Below are 22,847 nucleotides of genomic sequence, written 5' to 3'. Positions count from 1 at the left end.
CATTTCAACTGAGATAATACTGAAAGGTGGGAGAAAGGTCTGTTATACTAAGTAAAAACTTTTAAGAAATGCTACCTCAAGGCAGGCGGCCTAGAGAACCAAGAGCAGTAGTGATCCTTACACAAGAAGGAAAGGACTTCTGTAGACCAGGGCTTCTCTGGATGATTATTTATTGGGGGGCAGGTGTCCTCTGCATATTAGGACATTTAGCAGCACCCCTGGAATAGACCCTACCCATGAGATGCTTATAGCATCCTCCCAGCTATAGCAACCAAAAATATCTCCAGACATTAGCAAATGTTCCCAGGGGAGTAGGGAGGGTCTAAGCCTCAGTTACAGCCCCTGGTTAAGAACCTTAGACCCATGGCCACCCTAGTTGTGATCCCAACCCCTGGGACACCAGGCTAGTTCCCGGCTTCAGATGCAAAGTGAGCTTGCCTACACCAAGGAGGTCAGACCTAAGTGAACAGCTCACTGCAAAGTGGAGCAGCTTCCCAGACCGTTTCCTCTCTGGACTTGGCAAGGAATGAGGGATCCCCCAACTCAAGAGTTCACCTTTGACTAGTCCAGGAAAGCTGCTTACATGTCTCAAATCATCTTCTGAGGTCTCAGTCCTTTAAGCCAACAACCAAAGGAAAGTGAAACTACCATCAGAGCAAACATGTCAATCCTTTAAAAATGAAGCAGCAAAAACAATCTTAGAATGGTACACAAAAGAGTTTCTGGGGGAAGAAAAATTAAACAGATATTGAAAGCCACCACAATCTTTCTTTTTTCTACATATAACTTATCATATTTTTAAATACAGACCTGGTGTTCTATTTTATTCATGTAAATCATTCCCTACTTTTTTTAAATTACATTATTTAGTGGCTGCATCTCTGCTGGTTTTGTCCTAAAAAGAGGGGTTCTTATATATCAACCTCAGGTATGTTGCTCAAATTGTAGTTTAGCTAATCTGTAAAAGTTAATGATCCCACTTGTCTCATGAGGGAAGCAGGATCATAAACTAGGAAAAACACAAGAATAGTGTGGTGGTTAAGAATAGCTCCATCCCTTTCCTGCCACGTCACTCTGAACGAGTTCCTCTCTAAACTACAGTCTCTCATTTTAAAAACCAGGATTATGATAGTGCCTATAAGCCATTAGGTCTGTTACAAGAACGCACAACCTAAGGATGCAAATCACTTAGTGCAGTGTCTGGTATACAGTAAGGGTTCAACCAATAGTATATAATATAATCATTTTATTATAAAAATAATTATTTGCATGGTCATAATTGGAAATGACCACATATAACCAGAAATTTCATTGTATCATTCTCATAAAATATCACCTTCCTAATATAACAATCCAATAAATTAGAAGTAAGAACTAGAGAAGGAAGCATTCTCTTTGCAGAATAAGATGATATTCTCTGTAAATACCACATTTCTTTTTATTAAAAAGGAAAAAGAAGGAAGAGTGGCGAAACACCCTTACTCAAACTTTCATCCCTTTTTACCTTCCTAGGGTAATAGAACCAAGGCTGGAGATGTTAGGTGTGGGTAGAGCAACAGCCATTTCCTCATCTGTGTTTTATTATTCATGGTATGGTTCCATCTTGCAGCCTACACAGAACATACCGTGCTGGGAACAAGAGTGGGTTTGACATTTTGCTGGGGCAAATGACTCTCCTCAGAGCTAACAATATTCTTGGGTGAGAAGTAGATCTCAAAGCAATTTCTCCTCTCCCAAGTTCTCATTCATTGAGAATTTGCTGAACTCATTTATTCACTCAATGCACATTGATCAAGGAGCATCATATGCCAAGAATTTTGTAAGAAGCTGGAGGTATCTTGATGATTATGGTTGGGGCACTCAAGCCCTGAGAGGAAAGCCAACATTCACCAAAGGGATGCATAATTCCAAACTGAACCAAGAAATAGTTCTCTAAGAGTGTAAAACCTCCCCCACACTGCAGTGTCAGCAAAGACTTCCCTGAGTAAGTGACATAAAAACAGAGCAGAAAGCTCAACTGTAAAGCTTGGAGTCACATATCCCAGACTCTTATAAAGGCAGGGTCTGATTAGATCCTGCCAATGAGAGTCAGTTGTGTGAAGTTTGGAGCTCTGTCCCAGGACTTTGACTCTTGACTGACAGTGCAATGTGAGGGCAGAGGAAAGAGGGTGAGGGAGAGCAGCTGTCAACAGAAAAGACAGCTGACCAGACACTCCTGGTTATGAAATCACAGTGGTGTTTGCCTTCTCTTGGTCTCTTAGGGCTGCCCTGGTTCTTGATCATCCCCAATCTGGTTCTACAGCCCAGATATTGGGACCCTGGATATTCTTAAAAAAATTCCCTTTTGCTTAGGGTAGCCAGAAGTGGCTTCTGCTGTTTGCATCCATCAAGTGATTTCCTTCTGGTAACGTGCCATATGTTGTTCTCCACTGCACTTATATTTAAGATTATGCATGTCTGTCTCCACAACTAGACTGTCAGTTTCTTGAGGACTGGAGATTGTCTCATTTCTCCCTGAACCTCCAGGAACTAGAGTGGTGACTGACTGACACATAGGAAACACTCAGTAAATGTGAAATGAATATGATTTTGCACATGTTCAAAAAATTAGGAGGTTTGCCAATAATAAGTATAAAAGCTCAACTAGATGTTTAAACACTGAGAAAGAGCTCAAGTGAGTCAAAAAGTCCTCCACACTTTACTTCAATTTTACACTAACATGGAAATCTCTATGTTCTGTATCTATCTTCTCAGGTATTACTTTAAACAAATTCTTTTTTCCAGAAGAAACTCAGTAATCCCACAGTGTCCTTACCCCTGAGGTTATCATCATTCAGAATTTTCACCACCATACTTCCAAATAGGTAAAATCAACTTGCTGAAGTGGAAAGGTCCATATACACCACTCCCAGGAGCCAACTCCATTCACCCCTCTCTGCCTTTTCCAACCAACAGGGCAATCCACAAAGTTCAGTAGGCAGCCAGTGGACTCGGCTTCCAGAGAGATTGCCATCTGTTTTTCTACCTTTAATAAATAAAGTACCTCTGCTCTATAAATTCACATCGCTTATGGGACTAAGGCCTAGAATGAAAATGGAGATAGAATTTTTGTCCAATTTTAATGGGTTTAAAAAAAAAATTTGTGGGTAGCAAGTTTATGCTGTAAGAATCTATGTGCTGCATAACAGTCTGAATTTGATCAGGTTCAAATAATGCTACCATGTCCTAAAATCCTGGGCATTATACACTTTCCAAATGTACAATGTCATCAGGGTTTTATGACATTTCCTACAAAAAACTCAATAGTCAGGTAGCACTTCATCATTTACAGTTTAAATTCAGGTATGGCAACAGAAAACTACAGCTGCAGCATGGAAACCGTACCGTTCTTCTGATTTCGGTGTCACAGCTCCACGGGAATATTTCACTAAACACTTTTCATACATGTGCATTTTTGTCCCCTGCTAAGAGAACTCCAGGTCTTGGAATTACAGACTACAGCCAAAAGTATGTTGGTAGGGCCAAAAATCCACTCTAGTTGATCTCTGTCTTCCTACAAAAGCTTCATCAGAGATGCTCCTCCACCTGGGGTTTTCTGTTTATTCAGCCTCACTTCCTTCTTCAAGTGATGAAATGCTTACAGCATCATGTCCATGCCTGTCTACATGGCTTATGGAGCACACAAGACTTCTGAGACCCAGAGCTCTGAAGGCAAAGCTGACAGATATGAAATGCAAGCCAAGCTTTGCCAGGGTAAACGTGGCCAGGAAAGGAGCATACCTAGTTCTACTGGCATCAAAACAGGGTTGCGAAAGAGTCTATAAGAAAGAAATATTAAGTAATACTGCATGTCTGACATTGACATGAGCTTATTATTCTTCCATGCCAACACACCCTAATCCAAAGCTTATGCTATTCCAATCCAAGCCTGCCCTAAAACAGCCATTTATGCTGAATGTAGTCTAAGCTCCAAGGAGTCTGAGACTTAAAGACAATGTTTCATTGGTCCATTCGTTTTTGTATTATTTCTACATTTTAAGTCAGCTTCTAAATCATATGCATCACTTCTCTAGGGATTATTTCCCTTTCACATTGCAGGTATAATAGAGCTCCTGTGGCTTTGCTACGTTGCCAGTGGTTTTATTTCCTCCCCAAATGTATTGGTAAACTTGGTTTAAAAACCTGAAGCTGAGCAACCTCTCCAAATAAACATGAAACATTTCCAAACCCATTATCTACATGGCTTAAACAAGTGATATCATAATCATGTTGCCAAAAGGAGCCATAATATACAACTGGTTTTGTTCTAGAACTTCCAAACTGGTTCCCAAACCTTTGAGTCTGGCTGTGGAGGAAAGTTTAAAATTCTGCAAAACATTTGCATTGGCAAAAGTGGTCATTTGTCACTTAGGCATTGGAAGTGCCATCCCAAAATATTCACTGAGAAAACTGTTGTCATTTATTCCTCAAGAATGAGCGCATTTAGTCTCAACTTCTGACAAAATGAACAAGTGTGATATTTTTCCCTAATTCACTCTCGCACCTGGTGTCATCATCCTAAAAAGTGAAATTTAAAAAAAGGCTTATTCTCTTCATTTACATTAATTATTTTCTTATATATTCCTAAAGACAAAAAACACTTTTATCTGGGCTATGTGACCTTGGGCAAGCTTACCATAAGCCTCAATATTCCACAATTCCTTAGATTAATAATTGTGCCCATCTCACTAGGTAGTGATCAAGAGCAAGTAAACAGTGCATGTAACAAGCACTATTTACATGAGTAAACAGAGTAGTCAGCATACAGTGTTCAATATAAGTAAGTTCAATAAATGTAAGCTTTTGTTATTATTTGCAGCTGGAGATTTTAAATGAAAAATCTTCTGAATCATTAGAACATGCTGCAAGACAGGCTACTATAACCATCTCTCTGTTATTCCCACGAACCCTAGACAGCCCCTTCAATTCAAGGGTCCTTAGTAATCTCTGCTCAGCTCTCTTCTAAATTTCTGTGTCAATTAGCTAGTGCTACAAGAGGAGGATCCAAAGACCAGGACCTTGTCCATGAAGAGCTCCACAGAAATGAATTAATAATATGATTCATCAAATCACCAATATCCTGAGAGTTTCTAACAAATGCAGCGTCTCTACTTTTAACTCTTTGGTAAAGCCTCTATAATTTGGTTTGAATCTAAGTTTGTTTTTAAAATGTGACAGACACTATTCTGTACATGAATGTACCATTTAGGCTCTGGCTGACCATAACAGAACAGGAAGAGACTCACTGGCTCTCAGAGTTTAAGAAAGATTAGAAAACTCACTTATGAAAAGCCAAAAGCATGGGGAATATCCTAATAGATATTAGAATGCATTGATAATCTAATCACAGCCTCTGCACCGAAACAAATGAATGCCAGCTATTGTTGTCATCTTTGCATAGCTCGGTCCTTGAATCAAATTCACAAGAACAAGTGCTCCTGGCAGTAGGGGGTAAGCATGTAATATAACCTTGGCCAATCAAATGCTCCTACCCAAGACTTTAACTCTGGAGCAAGTTCATTTATCCATTCATTCAACAAATATTTATTAAGCATTGAGTATCTTTTGGGTACTAAAGATACGAGGGAAAAGTCTGCCTTTTTGGAATTTATATTCTAGTAATATGAATGAACAATATATATATTTAAATATATATTTATTTATATTATATAAATTTTAAATATATATATACATACACAAACATATTTGTCAGATGGTTAAAAGTTCTAATTAAAAAAATAAAACTGGATGAGAGAAGACAGAGGGCAGGAATGTGGGTGGTCATGCGATTTTACGCAGGATGGACAAAAAAGGCCTGTAACAAAGCACTACTTGAACAGAGACCTGAAAGAAGCAAAGGCATGAGCCATGTGGCTATTTCGAGCAGTTCTGTCAATAGGAACATAATGTGAGTCACACAGGTAATTTTAAGCTTTCTAGTAATTACATTAAAAAAGTAAAAAGAAACAGGTGAAATTCATTTTCATTTACCTGATATGTCCAAAATATTTTCATTTCAACATATAATCAAACTAAAAAATGATTCACAAGAGAGCTTCCTTTTTTTTGTAATAAGTCTTCCAAATCTGATGTGCACTTCACACTTGCAGCACATCTCAGTCAAGGCCTTAATCATGAGTCACTGTGTGGCTCCTGACTACCACAATGGGCAGCACAGGCTCAGAATTAAAGTGTTCCCGTAAAGTCTACAGTAAATGTCAGGTACCAAGAGAGCATGCCTCACGTGTTTGCAGAAGAACACAAAGGCCACAGTGACTGATGTAGTCTGAGCAAAGGGGAAGGCAGTGAGACAGGAGGCCAGACTGGCCAGAGGGAGCCCAATCCTGCAGGGTGTCCTGGGCCTTCCATTGTTACTCTGAGTAACAATGGAAGCCAGTGGAGGTGGGGACAGCTCCATGGACCTCTGACCTGTGCAGCTGCACAGGTCCCTATGCTTGGTTTAATGCTCTGAGGTTACCATCCTGAAATTCTCAATTCTGGGACAGGGGCGTCATGTTTACATTATGCAATGGACCCCCAAAATTATGTAATTGGTTGTGACTGGAGAGTTTTTATCAGAGTGACATGAACTGTTTTATGCATTATAAGGATTAATCCAGTTTCTGTGTTAAGAATAGGCTGTAGGAAACATGACAAGAAAAACATCTGGAATGCTGTAGATCAACGCCAGGTGAGAAATGATGATGGCAGGTGACACCAAGAACAGGGGACAGTTAGTTCCATTTGCTGCAGCAGAGCACCTGACAACATGCCTGTGGATGGCAGCACCCAGGCCAGAGGCTCCTACGGCCCACCATTGATTTCCACCTAGTTTCCACTCTGGCCCCCTGTTCATCTGAGAGCCTTGTATCTTCCCAACACATTTTATTTTTTTTGTAAAAGAGCAGCCATTGGTTTCTCTTCTCACCCACCCTTTTACTAAGAGAAGGCAGGATACTCAATGGTCCCACTAAAACTATATACAGTAGCAAATAGGAATTCACCAAAAGAAAATCGGGATGCTATCACAAAATCAGGGTCCCCTATAAGGGAGAAATCCAGCTGCTAAAGGAAGGAAGGAAGAGCCCTAACAAGGTCGAGCATCTTCTGTGTTGCATCACTGTGGCTGGGAATTATTATACATTCTTTCCATTGATTTCAATTAAGTAATGGGTGTAAAACATTATCCCTGCCTCCCAAAAATCTATATGGGCTTCGCAGAATAGGATCTACTACAGTTTATGTGAATATCAGATGTATCTAAAATACATTCAGGACCCACAAATACATTGCTAACTCTCAGTAAGGAAGAAAAAATTAACTTTTGGGACCTTTGGTTATTTTAGATTTGTATCTAAATTTGTACAATTCTCTCTATATTTAAGCTGGCAAATAAAAAGTAATCATCACTATTTAGTTTCTAGGTAATCAAATAGAAAATTCATCAAGCAATGCTAATATTGACATGACATAACTACCAGTAAGTGAAATACCAGTATGAAAATCAGCCTATTCTTCCTAATCCAAGATTCATAAAAGATCACTTATTTTCCATGTGCTCAAAATTTTTCTAAAATGACAAAACATGGATGATACCCCGCTTGAAGGGCTTATGTCAGCTACTCACCTTTTTCTGAAGAACATTGATTTTTCTTTCCTTCACTTCTAACATATCTTTCATGTCACGAATCTCACCGGCCAGTGTCCCCTTCTCTTCTGTGAGGTCCTGCAGCTGTTTTGTTTTTTTATTGAGGAAAGATTCTTTTTCTTCCAGTCGTAATCTCAGCGCATCTACCTGAAATCAGGAAAAAGACAGAAGGTTGTGGTTTTACAGAAAGGTCATCAATAACCATAAATTGTGCCCTTTGAGGAGGCAGGGCAGCAGCATGTTTACGGAGCAAGGCGCAATGGAACCCTGCATATGGCACCTCACTGCCCCGCATTTTAACAGCCTACATCCTTCTTAAAGCCCTATTGTGTGCGCATCTCAATAGTGATACTTTAAAAAAAAAGACTTCTATGAAATAAGACATTATGAAATAGTAGTAGGTTCCCATGTTTGTTTCCCTACAACAAAATGTTTGTTTAAGCTTGGAAACAGAGCACATCAATACTCCCATGTCTCTCTGAGAGTCCAGGGAGGATAAAATACTGCTCAAGCTTTGCAGCATCGTCCTGAAATACGGAGAACACAATGAGCCGTGCCATGGACATCCGGAGGAACAAGATTGACATATAGAGAAACACTCCTAAATTAGAAAAATACATGTTGCCAAAAGGACACTCATGCTGCTGGAGGAAGAAAATAAGACAGAAATGAAACACCCATTCTCCAGCCTCATGAAAGACTGCTTTCCAAATACTTTTAAAGAAAAAAAAAAGACAAATCATACAAAAAAAAATTCCTCTTTGTAACTCAGCTCTGAAATTTAAAAAAATTATAATTCCTGCTTTTCAAATGTTGTTAATAAAAAAGAAAATATGTTTTTTTTTAAATTTAACATTCTGAAGCCCATGTGCAAAGAAAGGTCTATTTCTAGACTACTCAGACTAGATCATAGAAAAATATCACTGGGGTGGTAAAAAAAAAATGAGACAACAAAAAGAATACGAAGACCATCAGAATACCATTTTGAGTTAATTTTCTGTAGCATTTTAAAATTGTACTTTTTTGATATACAACACCATATTTGTAACCATGTTTATAAATGTACACTAATCCAGTCTTAAAATGCAACTGTGACAAACACTTTATTTGAAGGATTATTGTCCTTAATTATTGACAATGACAGACTATGAGATTTCCAAGAGTCTTATCCTCAGCTAAACAATGACATTCAATAAGTTACTCCCAAGGCATTTACTTTTTTTATTGGATATATATATAAAAAAAAGATTAGGACCCTTTGCCACAATTATTTTGCTGCCACTTCAGCAGATACTACTGTTATGGTCTGAATGTGTTGCTCAAAATTCATAAATTGAAATTAAATTCCCAATACAATAATATTAAAAGGTGGGGCCTTTAGGAGGTGATTAGGTCATGAGGGCAAAGTGCCTCATGAATGGGACTAATTGCTATATAAAAGAAGCCCAAAGGAATTCATTCACCCCTTCCACCATGTGAGAACACAGCATGATGACACCATATATGAAGCATTGATTGATCTCTCATCAGACAAGAAATCTGCTGATGCCTTGATTTTGGACTTTCCAGCCTCTGCAACTGTAAGACATAAATTTCTGTTGTTTATAAGCCACCCAGTCTTGGTGCTTTGTTCTAGCAGCCTAAATGAACTAAGACAACCACCATGATTTATTTTTTCTGGATCATTAAAGACACCTTAACATGTGATTGTATGTCAAAACCAGGGTTAGAACCATCCAGGAACTAACTCTTCAAGGATCAGTCCTGATACCTTTGGCAAAGGATGTATGAAGTAACTCTTTGTCAGTCTCCTTGATGTGGGAAAGGAATATGTTATGTTTACTACAACAAATCAAAATTAAATAAGATTATATAGAACAGGGGTCCCCAACCCTCGAACCGGTTCCAGTCCAGGTCCTGTTAGGAACCAGGCCACACAGCAGGAGGTGAGTGTCGGTCGAGCATTACCACCTGAGCTCCGCCTCCTGCCAGATCAGCAGTGACATTAGAATTTCATAGAATCTAATGAACCTAGATCCCTCACACGTGCAGTTCACAATAGGGTTCACTCTCCTATGACAGTCTAATGCCTGATGATCTGAGGTGGAACAGTTTCATTCCTAAACCATCCCCCCACACCCCATACCTCTTCATCTGTGGAAAAACTGTCTTCCACAAAACCGGTCACTGGTGCCAAAAAGGTTGGGGACTGCTGATATGGAGAGTGTAAGAGACATGTCCACAAAATGATTTTTATAGAGATGCCCACAGCAACATTGTTCATAATGGATCACACAGGAAACAACACAAATGTCTATCAGTAAATGAATGGATAAATAAAATGGTGGTATATTTATATGGAATATTATCTATCCATAAAAAGGAGTGACCTGCAGATATACACAATAACATAGGTGAATCTCAAAAGCATCCTGAGTGAAAGAATCTAGAGGATTTATGGCATGACTGTGTTTCCATTTCTGTGAAATTCTAAGAGGTGAAAATAATCTATGAGGTGACAGAAATGAGAGCAACAGTTGCCTGGGGTGGAAGGTGGGAAGGGCTAATTATAAAGGGACAGGAGGGTATTTTTTGTTCTCTAAATTGATTAGGAAGAGTGCAGAACAGTTACCTGGTGTACAAAATTGTCAAAACTCATTGAACTGTACACTTTAATAATTTATACTTTGATATACAGTTATAATTAACATTTCAATAAATTTGAAAAATATATGAATACATAACTAAGAATTAACAAATATCTTACAACAATGTCTTTCATGAAAGAGAGAGGTCAGAACAAAACAAAACACCAACCTGGGAACTAAATTACCTTATAACACAACTGGGAGAATGAAGTGGGGGTTGGATAAGGTTCCCATGGGTGATGAGGTATTGAGGTGATGAGGTATTGGGGTGATGGAAGGACTTAATCTTCACCCTTCATAACAGGAAGTCAACAGATAGTAGCTACACCAGCAATCAGGAAGTAGAGAAGCAAGTAGGTTATTTAGAGATATCAAAATAACCAAACAAGAAGAGTTAAAAGGGTTTGTCTTAGGGGAAAAAAAATGGAGCAGGGGAAGAAGAGGATTGCTGCATCTCATAACAAAAATTTTCAAACATTTTGCTTCCTTATCCTATAGGCAAGTAAAATTTGAATGGAAAGAAAAAAAAAGAATAAAGAAATCAAAAACAAAAATGATACAAGAATGCCATAAGAAACCAATAGAAGATATACAAATACCCAACAAACATATGAAAAATGCTCAACATCACTAATCATCAGGGAAATGCAAATCAAAAAAACCACAGTGAGAATACCACCTTATCCTAGCCAGAATAGCTATTATTAAAAAGTCAAAAAACAATAGATGTTGGTTTGGATGTGGTGGAAAGAGAATGCTTATACACTGCTGGTGGGAATGTAAATTAGTAAAACCTCTATGGAAAACAACATGGAGATTTCTCAAATAACTAAAAGTCAATCTACTATTCCATCCCACTACTGAGTATCTACCCAAAAGGAAAGAAGTCATTGCATCAAAAAGATACCTATATGTGTATGTTTATCACAGCACAATTCACAACTGCAAATATATGGAATCAACCTATGTGCCTGTCAAAGAATAAGTAGATAAGAGTAGATAAAGTATGATAATATATAAGATATATATATGATAAGAATGAAATAATGTCTTCTGCAGCAACCTGGATGGAACTGCAGGCCATCATTCTAAGTGAAGTAACTCAGGAATGGAAAACCAAATACTGCATGTTCTCACTTCTAAGTGGGAACTACGTTCTAGGTACTGCATGTTCTCACTTGTAAGTAGGAACTAAGTTCTGGATACACAGAGGCATGTGAAGTGGTATAATGGACATTGGAGACTTAGAAGCAGGAAGGGTATGAGGAGGATGAGGAAAAAAAAAACTACCTATTGTGTGCAAGGTACACTACTCAGGTGATGCGTACACTAAAATCCCAGACTTCACCACTATACGATTTACTCATGTAACCAAAAACTACCTATACCCCTAAAGATACTGAAATTTAAAAATTTTTTAAAAAAAAGAAAAGTTCAGGGCAGCAGAGGGTGGCATTTAAAAGAAAAAAAAAGTCAATAGGAACAATAGAAAGAGGACACTTAAGTTTTTAGGACTGGTTCTGCTTTTATCTGCCTGAGAGGATCAGGACAGATAACTCTCATTTCCCCTCCCCAGCATTTCAGCCTCAGTTTCTCCATCTATAAAACCAAGAGGTGTGAACAGATCATACCTGACATCTTAGGATTTTTAAAGGCAGGAATGCATTTTTGGTAGAATGCATCAGGGAAGGATGATGATATTAGCGATAAAGAAAAATTATTGGAGTAGAATATCTTTTCTTGCTCCTTGCCAAGAAAGGGGTGCCTAAGTTGTGTTTCTAAAGGTCAAAGGTGACAGGGAAGTTGGGGGAGTAGAGAGTTTTTCCAGTTTCTGCTCCAGTGAGAAGGATGAAGCTGGGAGGTTCCAGTAGGGGAAGGGGTGGTCACAGATGTGTGGAGCCCCCAAGCCCTAATGGCCCTGACTGCATTACAAGAGAGGGTGGACATTCTGTGACTGGGGAGGAGAATGGCAGATTCTTCAAATAGCTAATAGCTGTGCCCCTTCTCACATAGCCAGAAAGATATAGGGCCTGGAAAGGTGGAGGGGTACTCATGTCCTGGGGATCTTCCTCTTCCTAAATGAGAATTCATGACAGGTGCACTAAAGATGATGCCCTAAAGATGGGCCACAGATTCTCATGTGGCCCATTTTTGTTTAAAGTTACCTTCATCTACCAACCTGGCATAACACCACTCTTCTCTTTGGGTTTTCGTTACATCTGGTGAAAAAATATGATTTTTGAGTTTATGCACAAACATAGGCATTTGGTGGATTATTGGAAAATTGGCAGAACATGCTGAACACTCTGGATTATAGCAGTGGTTATAAAGGGGTTACAATCAATTGTAGATATTTGCACATGGGCTTACCAGGACTCAGTGTGATTCTGAGAAGAAACACATAACTGAGGTCCCATTTGCCCTGCATCCTACCTATCAAAGCTGGATGGTCTATATCTAGACTAAAGGAAATGCCTAATATCCAAACTGTGATATAAATAAATTACAATATGGGAGGTAGTGAGTGGTGCTGGAGAGAGTTTAGAAAAAGACACTCTGTAATCATGAGAGAGAGAGTCAAGGGCTCTTAAAATTATTTGGTGTTGAGTGAAGAGGCAGAGAAAAATATTCCACATACCCAAACATTTTAACTTTTATGTCTCTACCTGATGTTGGAATGTAATCTAGACTTTAAGGCTTAACATTTATAGCACCTTCTCGCCATGTGTGATCTATCAGTGCCCTGTCGCATCTTCCCAAGCCCAGAAGAAATAAAAAACAACCCTAGCTGTGAGACTATTTCTCCAGGAACAAAATGGAGAGCGAGAATGGTTGTGATCAGCACGTTACTCAAACACCCAAATTCAACATGGCAGGAGGGAGCCTGTGCCAGCTGAGGTCTTCTGTTTGGGGGTTTATTTTCCATGCACTGCAAAGTGTGTACTTAACTTCAAAGGAATTTGGGTCGTGCCTTTCAATCACCTTCACTCTGTCTTTAAAGTTTTGCACTAGAAACTTTTTCAGGGTCTTTTTTTTTTTTTTTTAAGATGAAACTTTGACATGAACCACAGGCAATTCACAAGCAACATTAGCCCAGTGTGCAGTAAGCAAGTATGACATCATCTCTAAAGTCAAATATGAACTTCCAGATGGTACAAAACCACAAGCAGCCACACAAGCCTTTGGATGCACTGAAGTTTAAATACAGAGAAGATAAGGCAAGAAAAAATGCATTCTATTAAAAATTAGAATATCTAGTTCCAAATTAGGTATCAATGACTGAAATTAAAGTTCCCCTCACTAATATTCTGACTCCACTCAACAGAGTACATCACTTAAAACAGAATCAGAAAAGCCTGAAGTCTAGATTATATTCCAACATCAGGTAGAGACATAAAGTTAAAATGTTTAGGTATATGGAATACCTTTCTCTGCTTCTTCACTCAACACCAAATAATTTTAAGGGCCCTTGACTCTCTCTTAAACTTTGGCAGTTGACTCAATAATAAAACTTGGCAAAGCAAAGAGCACCATCATTTCCCAGAAAAACAAAAGAAAATTAGAACTGTATGATATAGTCAATGCACAAAGACCCAGAAGGTTGAATTTCCAATTTTTACATATGACTTAACCACATGGGAACTAGTCATCTAATGTTAAAACTAGGACAATCTTTCCATTTTAAGGGAATTGCTCATTTCCTTTTGATCCATTTGTGTGTGTGTGTGTGTGTGTGTGTGTGTAAGAGCATGTGACATATGAAAATTTAACCTTTTATCTGGCAGTATAAAACATAAAACATTTGTTATCACTTCAGTTCCAGGTAATAACTTGAAAGAAAAGAACCATGGCAATGAAATTGGCAAAACATTGCCAAAATCAGAGTTAAGCATTATTAATCTTCATGTCAGCACCCAGGAATTATAACCAGTTCCAATGGTGAGGTATGTTTCTAGAAGTTCTATACATAAGACACTCGACCTTTCTGCCGTATTTTATGTGCACCTTCAGAAACGGTTTCAATGTTGTGACAAAACACTAAGTGCTACTTGATGTGCCATAAATAATTTCTAAAAATCAAACGGTTCATTTCAATCTTAAAATGACTACTGCAACACTTGAGAGAAAAAAACACTTGAGGGAGAAAAAGGGGCCACTTGAAAATTTTCACAGATTAAATACTACTTGCTTGACAATGCTTCAAGAATTGAATAAACAGGCTATTACAAAGAAAAACTTTAAAAGAAAATGAAACTGGAACACTCACAAAAGCTCCCAATATAGTTTTATTTCACATTCAAAGCTTCATTTGTTTGTTTTTCCTAATCGTAGACTTGAGTTAAGGGTATATTTGAATTTGATTCAACTTGCAATCATTCAAACGGGAGACAGTTTCAAAGTTGGAAGTATGCATAATGTACACAGCCTCCAAAGACACAAACACTAAAAATAACCTAAAATCTAAAACTTGCTTGGTAGTAACGACTAGTTCTCACTCACATCCAACTCTCCTTTCCTCCTGAACACAGGAAAGATCACACTTCTCAGGCACCTTTTGGGAAGATGAAACCTTGTGTTTTCTTCGGGACATGTAAGCAGAAGTGAGGTACATCACTTCCTGTCTGTTTCACACCACACTCCTTTTCTTCCTCAGAGATTGTAGAGGCTACACTTTCCAGATGGTGGAGACACAAGATGGCAGAACCTCCCTAAGTCTGGATCCTCAAGTGACTGTGAGAAACAGGTTCTCCCCCAAGTCCTCAATCCTTAAAATGGGTTGGACTTACAGTATGATGAGTTAAATAGCTTAGAAATTATTATAATAAACTCCTATGATTTTGCTACAAAGTAGGCACCTTAAAACTAAAACTGTTTTTTTGTCTTAGAGATTGTCATGATTCTAAAGAATTATGGCTATGTACTTCCTTTCACTCTTTCTATATATAGGACCTTCAACTTCCCTTCTCCTTTCATCCCAAATCCAAAGAAGGGGGAAAAAAATGACAGAGGGCCAAAGACAGAGCTAACAGGAAGAAGCAGTAGAACCTTGGGGGAGTAGACATGGGGGTTAAAGATCAAAGCCTCGGGAAAAAGAGAGAGAAAGGACTGAAGAGGAAAGATCCCCCTAAGCTCATCAACTTGAGTTTCAGTTTGGATAGACAAGTGGCTCAGGTGGGTATGTTTTGCAACATCCTCTGCAATGCAAATATATATGTTCAACTAACTCATAACAATGGCCTTTCAAATGTCATGAACAGTTCTAAGGTATTACAAGGAAAATGGAGATAATAACAGTACGTCCTTCATTGAGTTATTCTGAGTATTAAATAACACATGTAAAGCACTTAGCATGGTACCTGGCACCTAGAAACACTCAATAAATTTTTGCTATTGTTATTATGCTTTATTATTCTACTTTCCACAGCCTCTAATTCAGTGATTTATATACTGCAGGAATGCAATAAAGGTTGCTGATCAACAGCCCTCAGGAAGAGTGGAGAACCAGCAAATAAGGTTTTGTGCTCTAACATGTACTGAGGCGTTATATTGTTTGACATTTACTTAAAAATATTTCAGCATGCACTCTATGGTATGTGTGCAGTGTGGAGGGTTGTGTGGGTGGGGGGACAGATGGGTGTATTACCCAACTGGGAATAAGTCCTCCAGAGTTAGTTAATTAGCTATGAAAGACTTTAATTAAAAGCTAACATTCCAGAGTCAGCTACCAAAAATACCTCAATATTCTTTATATTTGATGGACAACTGAAAATTGTCAATTAACATAATTGATGTGAGGAGTGATTTCTCCCTGGTGAAGTGAATGGTATTTGAGATCTGTGCATTGGCTAGAAATGTTGCGCAGGCATGTCCACTCTTCTAAGAGCAAGGTTTAAGACTGTGTGTCCAAAATAATTATGAGGCAAGCCACATCTGCACGTTTACATTTTTTAATAGCCACATTTAAAAAGTAAAAAGAAACACTGAAATTAATTTTAATAAAATATTTAATATATTATATCTAAAATATTATTACTCAACCTGTAATCAATATGAGAAATATTGAGATACTCTACATTTTTTGTATTGTCTTCAAAATCTAGCTTTTTTTATATACTTTTAGCACACCTCCATGAGGATTAGCCATATTTCAGGTGCTCCATAGCCACATGTGGCTCATGGCTACCATATTGGACAGTGAAGGTCTATGACTCCAGTAAGCCCAAAATCTTCAACCCTTGGAATGGAATGCTACCTAGGCTTAGAATTTCAATCTCCCTTGCATATTGATGATTCAGGGAGGATTTTGGCCCAAAAGCAAACAGAAGGTTGGCTGAGCCCTGTCACAAGACATAGCATCACACTGACTTAGAGAGAAGCTTTCATGAGCATGAAGCTTCCAGAAAAACAGAGAGCTGGAACTTCAAGGAGTGCTCAGGGAAGTTGTACAGCTGTGATGTACTACACGGAGGCCAGGTGGTGGGGCAGGAGTCCTGCCTTCTTCCCTTCTCTAACCGTCAGGGGCTACTGACCTCTACAAAAGAAAATTTTTGATGAATAATCATCAATGACCTTGATGGCTGGTAATTCAGCTAGCATGAATCTTTCTGGATTCTTGATGAAAGAAGAACTCAGAATAATCACTGCTTTCAAAAACTCTTTCACGTCAATCTCTAATTATAGCAAAAGTTGCCGTTCAGAAAAAAATGTCCTTCAGCAGCTGCATCATCAAAAACTGGCTCTACGGATGAGGGTGTGCCCATCTCTTACCCTATGCTCAGTTACATCCTCCTACTCTTTAACTTCTGCAGCTATTTTAATTTCAGATTTCTCTCCTGTCTGTAGTTAACCTTTTTATAAGCAGTAACCAGAATCATTTTTTCATTCATTCAATAAATATGAAGAATCAATTCTGTGCCAGGCAACATTCTAGTGTTAGGGATATAGCCTTTTAACAAGACAGTCAGGTTTGTGATTTATTGAAACATACAGTTGTAAGGTTGGAGGTAGTGGAGGTAGAACAAATAAGTATTATGTCAATATCATTTAATAAATACAAGTTTTAGCATAAGAGTGGAGTAATACAGATATAAACTCTAAGAACTTAAATACTTAAATAAAAGCCTTGTAATACTAAATTCAAATTGGAAATTTTATGAATACATGATATATTTTCGTATTTTCTTTTTTTTTAGATCTGGGTTCGTTATGTAATGGTGAGGTTTGGGTCTTCTAGTGTACGCATCACCCAAATAGTGAACATTGTGCCCAATAGGTAATTTTTCAATGCTCACTGGCTCCCCCCGACCCTTCCTCTTTTTTTTTATTTCTAGCTTTGTCCACTTTAGACCTAGAAAAAAAATTGACCACCTAAGTAGCGATGAGAACCCACCCCAAGTGCCCAAATTGTGATCTCTAAACCATTTTTCACTAAAACAAATCCACTTTCATTGTAGAAATGATTGATTTTAGGTCTAAGGCAGGATGCGCAAGTGAGTTCAGAATGCCTTGTTGAACCAGAAAGCAAGGAAGTTATTAAAGACCAATAGAGTCTTGCTACTGGTCAAGGATGGGACAATTTGATGCACTTTTTCTTTAAAATTCGCTCTGGGTGTTCTATGGAAAACAGGCACTAGGGGACAGGAATGGAGGCCGGGGACAGGTGAGGAGCTGCTGCAGTGAGCCGGAAGGGAGAAAGTGGCTGTCACAACTAGGATGGAGGTGGTGGAGAGGGGGCACATGGCTGTGTTTGTGATGCATTTTGAGATACAGAAGACAGCTGGCAGAACTGAGGATTTGTATGTGTAGGGATGAAAGGAAGGAAGACATCAAAGAAGACTCCTGGTTTGCTAGCTGGAAAAACTCAGTAGACAGTGGAATTATTGCCTGTGCTGTGGAAGACTGGGGAGAACTGGACTTGAGGAAAGGAAATCAAGAGTTTAGGATTAAGCATATGTACTTTGAGATGGCTAGGAAACATATGAAAAGCAAATGGCTATATTATTTGGAAGCTCCCAACACAAAAGAAGCTGGACTGGAGGCTGATCTACATTTGGATGGGCAGTCCTGTAATTACATCAACGTTTCCCCTAATGACCAGGTAGGACACCTTCTGCACATTTACAGATTTACTCCCGTTTCGATGCAGCTCTCTGAGACCAAATTAACAAAAATATGTAAGGAGAGGACATCGACATGGTTGAAAACTGAGAGAAATCCCTTTCCTAAAAGGGCCCCTGCTTTTAGGTCTTTTGCTGTAAGGTCTCTTCCTCTCACAATCATGGATAACAAGAGATTTGGTCATTTCAATTGAGCCTTTGGCCTTTCAAGGCGTCTAGTTAATGTCAATGATATATTTATCCTCCTGTTGATACCTACAGTCAGTAGAGTAATACTGAATCAGAGATAAAGGACTATATAATCCCACTTCTGTGTGCTGACTTCATTTAGCAGTCGAAGATTTACACACTTGACAAGAAAAAAAAACCTGTATTATATTTAAAAACATTTAGATAGCACAAAGAAAAACAATAATGATTGTATAATAAAGTGCTTCATAATTTACAGTACACGTTTCTCTTAGGTTGTCTGTTCTCATACAATTTGAATTCAAAAAATAGAATTCAGGGATATTTAGTATCATATAACTACATATATCATTTAAGCTGTGCTTATAAAAGTTAAGTTACAATCACCAACTTGTTAATAACGCAGTCGAGATTTTCAGGTTGTAAAAATGCATTTGTCATGCCTACCTGTCAAAAAATTATACCCAAGTCCCACATGCCACCTACTTGAAGAAAACGATGCTGGGTTGAGAGTGCTTTGTATCACCTACATGGGAGAATTCATATCATATGTGAGTTAATAATTCAGCCAACTTTATAAACCTGTTTTCATACTTAAGTTTTTGGCTACTTCTTACACTAAAATTAGGTGGTTTTAAGTGACTAGTCCAAAGTTCAAAATTTAATGCTCAGTTCAGTTCCAGCAAATTTCTGAAAACACATGGGAATTGTAACTCATGTGTTAATACTTAAAGTTTTCGTTAATAAAACTTCCAACACTAACCTTACCTCATTGAACTTACCTCACTGATTTTTATGCTCACTATAAAACTATAGCTGTCATAATATTTTTGAATTACTACAAAAGGAAGTAAGCCATTCCAAAGTCAATGTTATTTTGCAACATGATGATAGTTATAAATTCAAAATACTTAAAACCAATTTGCAAAGCTATCAATCTTAGTACCTCCTAACATTTATAAAGCCCATCTTCAAAACATTTGCTATTACCAAAAAAAACAAGTCTAAGAAAATATGATGTATCATTCATATTGTGCTTTCCCTTCAGGTAAGCACATTAAATGTAAGCATGAAATTGTGTTTTAACATAAAATTTTAAAATATTGATCCCACTTAGATATGCCATGAATTTTCTAAACTATCACTGAAGCTCCAGAACTTAAATCACAGATAAGTTAGTACTAAGTAATAATTTTGTGATCTTTAGGTCAGTGCTTTTTAATAAATCCAAACAAATAACCTCCAATGAGATATGCCTAAAGTATTTGTAAATGACTAACAAATTAGGAACTGTATTTGCTAGGGTTAAACCCATGTTTTAGAGTCGTGTCTCTCAAATAGTCCTGGAGGATGGGGACTTATGTTTAAGGATCCAGAAGTTTGCTATAAGAGCATTTTTATGTTGTCTGTTCTTTTCTATGTCATCTTTTCTTTTCTATGATTATCTCAAAAGTTAAAATGAATTTATCCTGGATCATGTAAATAACTCTTATAAATCTGGATCAGGTAAATCCCTCCTTGCTAATAGATTTCAATATAGCCTTTGTGTTTGCACTGAAGATTGCTTTGGAGTAAAATGGAAAAAAGCACAGAACTTATTGTTTCTATGATACATTCCCTCCAAGTCTCAACCACAGGACTTCATGCTGACCATGAAAACCAGGGGTTCATCAGCACTATAAATAAAAACAGCAATCAGCGAGGAAACTGGATCTTCACACAACATACCACTAGTTCAGGCCTCCTGAACTAGCACCTCAGCCATACCAGTTTGTACCACATTCATATCAGTGTAAATTCATGCGTGGAAAACACTATCCTTCTCCATATTAAATTAATATCATTAATTTAGATTTTATTAACTTTGACATTGTACTTCCATTTAATACATAATCTTGATTTGGCTGCATAGTTCTATAAGAGCTATAAACATGCTTAATCTTATGTTTGTCACTAATTAAGTAAAGTAGTAATTAGTACATAAAACAATACTAGGTGTCTACAACGTTGTTTATTTGAAAAAAGAGAAGAAGAAATGTTTTCTCAACTGTGAAAAATACTACTCGAAAATAAACAGTATTTGTTCTTTGAAATTTTTCTGAGTGTTGTTCAAAAGTTAAGTAGGGGTGTGGAAGCAGGGTGTGTGCCATGATGGAGCAGACTTGGGAAACATTGTGGGCTCTAGTGGTTTATGGTAGACAGTAGCATACTAAAGGTTCTGAACAGTCCCATAGCAAAGATCTTCTTTAAATTGATTTAACTTACCTTTCTCCACATTTATTTTTTCCCACCGAACCTGTTCTTTTCTAAGAACACATAATAATATCCTTCAGAATATTTTTAGGAAAGGCTGTTCTAAAGTATCTTTAAGCCATCAAATTTGTAAGGTGTGGCATGGGTAAGAAAGGTTTGAGTGTGGCAAAATGGGAACACACTGCTGAAATGGACTCAGAAGGCCTTGGCTGACAGTCCGCTAATACTTTTGAGATGCCCTCTGTGGCTAACACTGCGTTAGGTGGTGCAGGAGGCTCCTGCATTCCCCAGGGCAACCTGTGATGTAAGTATTGCTTAAAGGTGAAAACAGTGGAGCTTTCAGGGCTCGGAGACCTAGTGTAGTAGAACTATGGCTTAAAGCCCCATCTTCTGGTTCAAAATATACCCCAGCAGCCCATACCCTAGGTTCATTTCTGGCTCTGCTAGGACCTGGGGATGGGACCTTGGGGGAAGCTGCTTATTTCTGAGAGACTCAGTTATCTTTTGATAAAAAAATAAAATTGAGATGAAATTTTGCTCAATGACTTCTAAGGTCTTTACCTAACCTAAATTTCATGTCAGGAGGTGAATGATCCAGCTGTACTGTACTAAAACATATTTAAAGCTTTGATAATTAAAACAGTTCGGTAGTGATGCAGGAAGAAAAAGACAGATCAGTCCATGAACAATAATGAGAGAGTCCAAAATAGGCTGACATACACATGTAAAGTTAGTATATGATAAAGGTGGCAGTTAGATTCAGTAGGGGAAACATGGATTATTCCATTGATAATGACTGAAAACTTACTTTCATTTAGAAAAATAATAACAGTGAAACCTTACCTAACTCTTTATGACAAAAATAAATTTCTAATAAATAGTTAGATGTAAAAAATTAAATCATAAAAGTGCTAAAAGAGATGGGGTTGGGGGCAGTAGCTACCGCCTATAATCCCAGCACTTTGGGAGGCCAAGGTGGGAAGACTGCTTGAAGCCAGAAGTTTGAGGCAAGCCTGGGCAACATAGCAAGACCTCATTTATACTAAATAAAATAAAAAATTGTTTGGGCATGGTGGTGCAGCCCTATAGTCCCAACTACTTGGGAGGCTGAGGCAGGAGGCTGCAGTGAGCTATGATCGCACCACTGCTCTCCAGCCTGTGCAACAGAGTAGGACATGATCTCAAAAAAAAAAAAAGTATTCATATAGATATGTGAAAAAATTTTACAAAGAAAGTATGGGGGCCCTTCTTTTTATTCATAGGGTATAGGAGCCCTTTCTAAGCAAGAGAAAAAGCCTAGACACCATAAAGTAAAAGACAGATAAATAAGATTAAATATAAATTTAAACTATCTTCATGGAAAAAGACAAATGACAAATTGCAGAAAATTTTTGTAAAAGCAAAATGTAAAATGCAGTGTGTATTCCAGTATGTCTAACATGTTTCCAATTGGGAAAAAAGAAGGAACATTTGCTTGTGTGCACACAGGCTATTTCTGGAAAGATGCATAAGCAAATGAAAAGAGTTTATTAAATGCCTACTTCATGCTCAGTTAAATGAGTGATAAAAACAAGGATTAAATTAACACATTTGTCAATTTCACTTGTAAACTAACCAAGGAATCCCACCCAAAGACTCCTAGGAGGAACTAACTCAGTGTGAGAGAAATCTAGTTAGGCCCAGAGCTCCCAGAAAATTAACTGATTGCCTGCATTTCTAGTTTAGCCCTTTCTTGAGGGCAGAAATGCTGCAGGTGGAGGAAACGGCCAGGACACACTCTGCCCAGGAAGAATTATCCATGGTGGTACATATTATAGCTGTTATGACTCTTTATCTAGTATATTAATACATTCTAGGAAGGCAGGAAAAGAGTAATGGCTGCAAGTCGGAGCTCTTGACTCCTCAAGGTCAAATCTTAACCTTCCACTTACTCACCATGGCTTAGGGAAAGAA

At 38.0% G+C, this 22,847-nt stretch overlaps 1 protein-coding gene across 18 annotated transcripts in view; it reads right to left on the bottom strand.

Moving 5' to 3' along the window:
• Nucleotides 1–22,847, bottom strand: part of ERC2 (ELKS/RAB6-interacting/CAST family member 2) — a 969,867-nt gene that overhangs the window by 569,414 nt on the left and 377,606 nt on the right. For all 18 annotated transcript variants that reach the window (XR_008523745.2, XR_008523744.2, XM_054552033.2 and 15 more), the window contains one exon: nt 7,667–7,834. Coding sequence is in view for 16 of the 18 variants with exons in the window: in XM_054552033.2 (XP_054408008.1) it covers nt 7,667–7,834 (168 nt within the window). In the remaining 2 variants the exon portion in view is untranslated. The remainder of the gene's footprint in view (nt 1–7,666; nt 7,835–22,847) is intronic.

Source organism: Pongo abelii, chromosome 2 (genome assembly GCF_028885655.2).
Source record: "Pongo abelii isolate AG06213 chromosome 2, NHGRI_mPonAbe1-v2.0_pri, whole genome shotgun sequence".
Lineage (NCBI taxonomy): Eukaryota > Metazoa > Chordata > Mammalia > Primates > Hominidae > Pongo > Pongo abelii.
The sequence above is the reverse complement of the archived record's forward strand: the minus strand, read 5'-3'. Positions and strand labels throughout refer to the sequence as shown.